Here is an 8,293-nt window from a genome sequence, read left to right on the forward strand (position 1 = left end):
GTGCAGTCTCTCATGTGCAGTCTCTCATGAGCAGTCTCTCATGTGCAAACAGGCATCACTCTGCTGCAGTTTAACTGTTTGCTGCATCTGATACATCATGTCACCTCCCACCCTCTGCTGAACAAGTGTGCCTTTTTGCTTCAGCGCCATCCTATTCCACAACATATAGATCATCTCTTCCACCAAACAGACCCCCACACACTCGTCTTCTGCTGAGTCTGCATAGCAAAATCTCCTGTTCTAAATGGAGAAGATACTCCGTCTGCATACAAACCAGCCTGTGAGTGAGGAGGTAACAGTGAGGGATGCAGCAAACCGTCCCTGGTCTCATTCTGCAGAGGCTCAACGTGTCGGACTTTCCCTCACAGGTGTGGCTTTGGGAGGTGGAGGACAATATGTGTGTGTGCTCACATTTGCATGTGAACATGCAGTATTTACGTGCTTTAAAAAAGCCAGTGTTTTTCTTTTTGTTTTATGAGCAGCTCTTATTGATGTTTCACTCATATTGTGATGGATTTGTGCGATGCCACTGCAGTGCTTTCAAACTGAGAGAATCAATATCGGAGCAGCAGAAGTCCTCTCAGTGCTGTGCTGCATGTGACTCTGATGACGCCAGTCAAATCCAAATTTACTTGGAGCACTCCCCCCCCCCCCCCCCCCCCCCCCCACTGTTTTGCATAACACTTTGCATATTTCCCAACAGGGAACGTGGCAGTGGGTGGACTTGTAAATATACATCTGTGGATTTGTGTACTGTATTTACAGACGCAGAGAAAAGGAGATAACATTTACGCACTTGTTAGCAGTTTTTTGTTAAACTGTTAGCTTCATCCGAATGATCACAACATCAGGGATGTTATCTCTACAAAGAAGACCTTTAAAGCCATATCTTCACCAGGCGGTGCAACCAATGGGCACGTCCCCCCCAAAAACGCTGTCAGCAGCAATACCGGTAGCCAGGCAATAGCATAGCCCAGTATAACCTCCACCCCCTCATGTCACTTCTGGTTCCAAAAACCAAGATGGCGACGACAGAAAACTTAAACAAAATGCTGAACTCGAGGCTTCAAAACATTAGTCCACAAACCAACAGGTGACTTCACGGTGACTTCGTCCACTTCAGTCTGAGATCTTGACTTACACTTTCACACCAGACATTAATATGCATTTCATTTCTTTAAACATGATTTTATCAGGATGACATTTACACCAGATAATGAAATGCAGTGCACTTAGCCTTTTCCTTTATTAAATAGATGTATTGATCCTTAAATGTGTTTCCCTGTGATCACATGTGATGCAACAGACTCAGCGTTGTACTGTTAGTCGGGTTGAACGGGGAGACGAAGGAGGACAGTAATTATTCATCCACTGCTGCAGACGCAGCTCGTTCCTGTTCACATGACGTTTCATTGATCCGTCCTTTGGGGACCGTCAGCACATTTAGAAATGCAGGAACGCGTCTCTGTGCATGTCCCACTTCTTCTGTCTGCTGGATTCAACATGTCGTCTTCCTGCTAACATTCTCAGCCTCTTGAATTCACAGCTGTTGTTTCCAATAATGTTTTGACGGTGTGTGTGTGCTAACAGCAGGCATAAAGGTCGCTGATTTTAACTTTTTAATGCCGCTTAAATCAGCATGTTGAAGCAGAGTTGGAGGGATTTGTGATCCTTGAGCACACGGAGGCAGTTATTGTGCAGGTTGTCATGGCGAGAGTGTTAATTTGAGTGTGACAACTTGCTTTCACACTTATCACGAACATTCATGTCCTCATTTTACAACATGTTGTACTGGGTTTGGACATACTAAATGGGACAAGCTGATCACACTGCAAACCTTAGTGCTCGATTCTGGCTTATTGCTCGCATATAATTTTATTTGTTTGGCTTTTTGCATAATTTTTGAAATGTGGCCAAATTCAGATTCCAGCGTGAACCACAGACTGTAAGAAGTGGACGTAGTCGTCGGGACGTCATTCATTAGTTTGTGTGTTTTGAAGCCTCCAGTTCTGCGTTTCGGCTGTCGCCATCTTGGCTTTTTTGCAACCGGTGAACAGGAAGTGACCATATTTGGACTAAGGAGGAGTGACGTAGAGACGCCGTATACGTCTCTGGTAGATAGAGACCTGTCAATCACCGTGTAGCCCCGCCCTAAAGCATCCCCTGCTTTATGGTCTGTTTGACTCTAAATGGACCATAATGTACTAAATGAACATCATGCTGTAGTGAAGAAGACTTGAAACTAGAGATTGAGACCATAAACTCATGTTTACAATGTTTACTGAGGTAACAAATCAAGAGAGAAGTAGAGTCATTTTCTCATAGACTTCTATACAACCAGAGGAGTCGCCCCCTGGTGGACACTAGAGAGAATGCAGCTTTAACACATGAAGCATTGGCTTCACTCGTCAGCTTATACCATTGCCGTTCTGTTGCTTTTGTCGCTCGTAGTGGGAACATAACCTTCGACTTCTCTTTTGCTCACCAACAAAATACCAGTTGGGATATTCTGACCCATGTTGCTAAACTGTCCGTTTGACATTGTTGGACAAATATGACAATATTCTCACAGATGTAAGTTGGTCTCTGTCAATCAAACCTGATCAAGCCACATCCACACAGTTCTGATGAAGCACATTAGAGTTTTTAATCAGAAATAAAACCTTAAGATGTTTTTCCAAAAGTCCCTTTTCTACTCGTGATTCTTTAATGTCATTAATAAATACTGTAAAGGTGCAGCAGAGTGAAGTAAGCTTGTTTCTCTGTGATCCAGCAGGTCAAATACAGTATAACCAGCATTGATCCTCAGGCCTGATTTATCAGGTTCACATCCAGCCTCACAGCAGCATTGATTTACTGCATGTGGAACTCACTGTGCCCGTTTTTAAACTCGGCACGCTAATGTCTGCACAGTAGACTTCCATGTGTTCCAGTATTTAGACTGCATCGGCTTGTACCTCAGGGAAATGATTGTATAACTACTTCATATAATAAAAGAACAAAAGTCCGATTTAAAAGCTGTTTTATGCGGTTCAGCTGAGGCCCGGAGGTAAAGTACAATCAGCACTAAGTACCGACTGCTGGACATTTACTCAGAGTCCGTGTCGATGACCTCGTGAAGGAGTCGCTCTTCTTCAGGAGGTGTGAGGATGAAGAGGAGAAACCGATAAAGAGATGTAGCTTTGAAACAAAGTGAGGAGTTAGCTGAGTGTGTGGGCGTCTCCTGTCGACTAGCCCAGTTTCATGTGTGGGTTATAATTACTTCAGCTGATGTGTCTGTAATATGGGACACCACGACGGGTGTATTAATGTGTATTACAGTGTGTGGTGAGTATTTTTTTTGTCATTCACACAAACAACGTTGTCGTTGACCCCATCAGCTGACACTCAAGAGTTTAGGACGAGCACTTCATCAAAGTGCAGCATCGGCTTTCTGTTTAGAGATGATGTTGCACACAAAGCAGCGTTATTAATGTGCAATTCAACTGTTCTTAATCTAGTCATGTGTTGTTACTATGGAGTCAGATCAGGCTCAGAACTAATGAATGCACACAGAAGGATTCACAGATGCGTTTTGTGTTTTATTTACAAATAACTTTTTGTGGAGAAAGTATTCATGTGTATAAATGTAAACAAAAGTAACAATATATTTGTGAATTCTTCTGTGTGCTTTCGCTGATACTGAGACTGATCTGACGTCTGTTTGTGAGGACGTGATGAGTAACAGCATCCGTAACACAACTGTTGTGACAACAGACCTGCAGACTGAACCGATATTAGTCAGCGACGTCTGACTCATGGAGTCATGACTCAGTACCAGACGAGTGACTCCAATAGGACTAATGACGATTCTCACTGGAGCCATGTCTTTAACAAATTCTGCATCTTTCCCTCTGTTTTCAGAACACGATGAATCTTCCTCCAGACAAAGTGAAGATCCTCAGTCAGTACGACAACGAGAAGAAGTGGGACCTGATCTGTGACCAGGTGGGTCTGCTCTCTAGATCCCCTCTGTCATCATGCATATCGTCTCTCTGGTTACTTAACAAAGAAATAGGACAATCAATGGCTTTCTATGTGCAGTGTAGGGCGATCGATGTAGTGACGCAATGTGATTACCAAACATCACAAACGCACACGGGAGGAAGCTCATTAACACTGTACGTCACCGGAATAACCACAGGGAGGTCCAGAACACCGTGACGGGAGAGTGACAGAGGACACCGCTCACTCTGCTCAAATTATACATCATAATTATAACTGCACAAAGATGGAAGCCAATCTTTGAAAGCTGTTACTGATGATTTTTTTACAAAACGGACAAACCGTTACAGCTGAAGTGTTTGTGATGTAAAACCGCTGCACCAGTAGAATAATTCCTGGAAGCTCGTTGAGATCCAACACATTTGCATAAAAGACGCTGTGTAATCAAACTGCCCCCCCCCCCCTTAATGCAGTACCGCAATCAGATATAATTATAGATCTCTGTGTGTGTGTGTGTGTGTGTGTGTGTGTGTGTGTGTGTGTGTGTGTGTGTTTCTCTGCATCTTCAGGAGCGGTTTCAAGTGAAGAATCCACCATCGGCTTATCTGGAGAAGCTGAAGAGTCACCTTGATCACGGAGGAGTCAGTCGGAAGGTACGACCCAACGGACTCACGTCTCAGCTCAAACCTTCAGTTTCTGTTTGGTGTGAAAAATGATTTCACAAAAGTCTTTTATCACACAGAGCAATTGTTTCCTGCTATTTTCTTTATTATATGAATTTTACCGTATTCTTTTTCTTTATAATCTCATTATTGTCCTTGGTACATTCATGCCAGTAAAGCACATTAACACTCTAAAAGCTCTCGGCCCGCTTCCAAACAGACTGGTGCAGTTTGTTTGTGGTGTGATGGCAAACTACTGTGACTTTAGCAAGATTTCAACAGCTTTAACTACTAATAAATCATCTGCTGATTGTAAAACTCTGTTCAGGAAGCAGTCGTATTGATCTGTATTTAATGCCACGTATATAAGCACGTCAGCAAAGGTTTTATTACCTGATTAAGAGGTCAAAAGCTAATACTAATAATGCGTATAGTCAGGTATTAATCAAAGAACACAAATACGCATCAGAAGCATCAAAGAGAATTTCATTTCACCACGTGTGTCCTGAAGTCCAATCAACGAGTCACCTGTCAGTCTGTAGGACGTCCCGTCAGCGTCAACAGGAACCGGACCAGCGATAGAATACAACAGAGTAACTTCTCTTCCATTGTTCCGGATCAGATGAACCCAACAACAGGTGTGAAGCACCCAGACTGATGGTTTCTTTTACACCCAACCAGAACCAGAACAGCAAGAGCACCCTGTGTGCGCGCTGTTGAAGATGTGAAAGACTGATTAATAGCCATTTTTGTAGCGGCCGTTTTTGTCCAAAACAAAACCAAAACCGTTCTATTCCCAATCCGGATTTGGATCCTTTTGCAGAGTCTGTCTTTCATTGTAAAACATCAAAGCATTAGTTCATAAATTCCCCAAAAACACGAGTCATTCAGGTATCTGATCTCTAGTCTGTTTCAAACTTGGATCGTCCGTCATTTCTACACTCCCACTCAGTTCCCTCTTGAATCACCTCAGCCTTCAGTAAATATTGTCACTTTTAAAAGATGCTTTGCAGACGTTAAAACTGTCCAGTGAAAGAAGCTGACTCAGGGAACATTTTTAAATTGGATGAAGGTAACAAAAGAAGCAATGTGATGTTTCACATCCTGTCAGAAGGTTTGGTACCTTTTTAGTTTAATTAAATCCATTTATGATTTGATTTGATTGGAATCAGGAGATCATGTCGGAGTTTTTATTAATGGGATTTATTGTGATATGAAACGACCATGAAGGACTTCTGTGTCACTCTTTGTTCGTGCTTTTTAGAGAAACAATATTTGTTGCTTGTTTCACTGGCAGGAAGGTTTTTTTCTTTTTCGTGTGATTGCTTCTTAAATTCAAGCTACAGATCAGTAAACAGACTTCTTTTACATTTTCTGAATAATGAGGCCTTTACTGACTTTACAACTTCCCTCCTGGCAGTTTAAGAGACGTGTCCAGGAATCCACTCAGATCCTCAGAGAGTTGGAGATTTCCCTGAGGACCAATTACATCGGGTGAGTCTCCCTCCAATCCTCCAAGGCTTTGTCTGATTATATCACACAAAGTGAAAACTCTGACAAAAGTTTTAAAAACCTACTTGAGCCTCTGAAGGAGATTTTAATTAAAGTGATGTTTGTCTGTGTGTGAATACATTACAGCAACACTTTCATTGAAACAAAAACCTTTGAAAAGCTTCTTGGATACATTCGTTTCTTCTTGTAATTATTTGTTCCTGCATTAAATAGAAAATGCAACAGTGTGTTTGTAATTTATAGTTTTATAATCCTAAAATGTGTTTTGTTATTTGCACACACGTAAGACTTCATAAGATAATATAAAAAGTAAGAAATGTGACAAGAGTTCAATAAGCCAACGCTCAACATAAAGAGAAAAACTAAGTAATCTGTGGACAACAATCCAATAAATACAAATAAATACGTGACAAACGATACGTTAAATAGAAGAAAGGAAAAATATGAATGTAAAACACATATTTAGACGTCATGAATTAAATTCAACATGTTTTAAAGATGCAGATCTCTTGATAACGCGTGTTTGTCGTTCCATATCTCCTCTGAAAGCGTCACTGAGTTGAAATGTATTTGGTCTTTGCAGCTGGGCTCAGGAGTTCCTCAACGAGGAGAACCACGGCTTAGACGTTCTTGTGGATTATCTGTCCTTCGCCCACAGTGCTGTCACGTAGGTATCAGCTGGACATACCGGTATTTGTTGGGTTAGGCCTAACTATGTTCGTCTCTTATCTTCCCGTGTGAACTCTGATTCTTTTGGCTCGCAGGTATGAGGCGGACACTTTGGACAACGGCACGGTGCCCACAGATAAAAAGACCCTGGAGAAGTCCGTGGAGGATCTGAGCAGAAGTGCCAGCAACTCACCCACTCACAGCGCCTCCAAGGCCAGCAAGGCCTTCACAGTGAGGTCCGTACAGAGTGGCTGAGAGGTTTGATGGACTCATGTGAAGCTTGATGTCCCAAATAAAAATGACAAACTCTACAGTGGTGCTGTATCGGACCGCTGTTATGCCATGATCCGCCCCTAAAATAAAGTTTTACTTTAGGAATGTTCAGTATAAATATGCGATCAGGGGATTGGTATGAATGCCTTCTAATCGTCGATCCCTGATGACGCTACATTGTGAACAACAGAGCAGGAGCGCTAGTAACGTTAGCAGCACAGTGATGTAATGATGTATTTCTGACAGCAGTGTTTTCAAACCGAGTGCAATGATCTCTGTAGGTTTTAAAATGTCGCACAGCAGATGAAGTTGTAACGTGAACACACACACACACACACACACACACTGTTCGACATGTAATCTCTCTGATCTGAAGCGACTGCATTCTTGTCATAGCCCGGTGGCCTCTGGTTCAGACTGCACGTGTGTTTCTTTATCACACGTTTGAGCGTGAATGTGACACTCAAACTTATCGTGAAACAAAGTTTACAGTTTGACTCATTTTGACTTTCCTGTGTACTTTACCTTATTGTCATTATGGGATGTAGATGATGGCTGTATGGATTGTTTTTCATATTTACTAATTAGTTAATAAAGATATTTGAGTGAAGACGTAGGGACAACAACGTAACCGCAGCGTCTCTCACCTGCAGATTCAACTCTCTCCAAAACAGGAAAGTCCAGAGGAGCTCTCGAGCTGTGAGCCAGACCGACGACGTTCATCTCTGCATCATGTGTCTGCGAGCCATCATGAACTACCAGGTATGTGACAACAGCAGCAAACCTCTGTCTCATGGCCTTTAATATGTTTCAGACTTAGAGTCACAATATTGTATGTTATTACGATCTAAATATTTTAACTCACTATCTCATAATTTTCGGCAAATATATATAAACATTTGGTGTATGGTGCATACATTGTTTTTGTTTGATATTTTTATTAAGAAATACAATGCAGTGGAAACAAAAAGTACATAATTATCTGATTCTAAAATTACCTTTTATTTTCCTGAGACATTGACTTTTAAATTAAACATTTAATGAGGTTGAATTATACTGACAGCAGGAGTCAAATAACAAGAAGAAGAATACAAGTCATGTAGTTTATTTTAAATATTAGTCACTCTTGTAGCTTCTATTGACATTTGTGTGTGTGTGTGTGTGTGTGTGTGTGTGTGTGTGTGTGTGTGTGT

The 8,293-nt window shown here is 41.7% G+C and overlaps 1 protein-coding gene across 6 annotated transcripts in view; it reads left to right on the forward strand.

Annotated features, from left to right (window-relative positions):
• Positions 1-8,293, forward strand: part of fmnl1b (formin-like 1b) — a 24,290-nt gene that overhangs the window by 3,315 nt on the left and 12,682 nt on the right. For 3 of the 6 annotated variants that reach the window (XM_031844214.1, XM_031844211.1, XM_031844215.1), the window contains exons 2-7: positions 3,904-3,987; positions 4,554-4,637; positions 6,067-6,140; positions 6,742-6,825; positions 6,923-7,063; positions 7,754-7,862. In XM_031844214.1, coding sequence (XP_031700074.1) covers positions 3,904-3,987; positions 4,554-4,637; positions 6,067-6,140; positions 6,742-6,825; positions 6,923-7,063; positions 7,754-7,862 — 576 coding nt within the window. The remainder of the gene's footprint in view (positions 1-3,903; positions 3,988-4,553; positions 4,638-6,066; positions 6,141-6,741; positions 6,826-6,922; positions 7,064-7,753; positions 7,863-8,293) is intronic. The other 3 variants (XM_031844216.1, XM_031844213.1, XM_031844212.1) reach the window with 2 other exon arrangements.

The sequence above is a fragment of the Anarrhichthys ocellatus genome, unplaced genomic scaffold (genome assembly GCF_004355925.1).
Source record: "Anarrhichthys ocellatus isolate YVR2014 unplaced genomic scaffold, GSC_Weel_1.0 scaffold4, whole genome shotgun sequence".
NCBI classification, from domain to species: Eukaryota; Metazoa; Chordata; class Actinopteri; order Perciformes; family Anarhichadidae; genus Anarrhichthys; species Anarrhichthys ocellatus.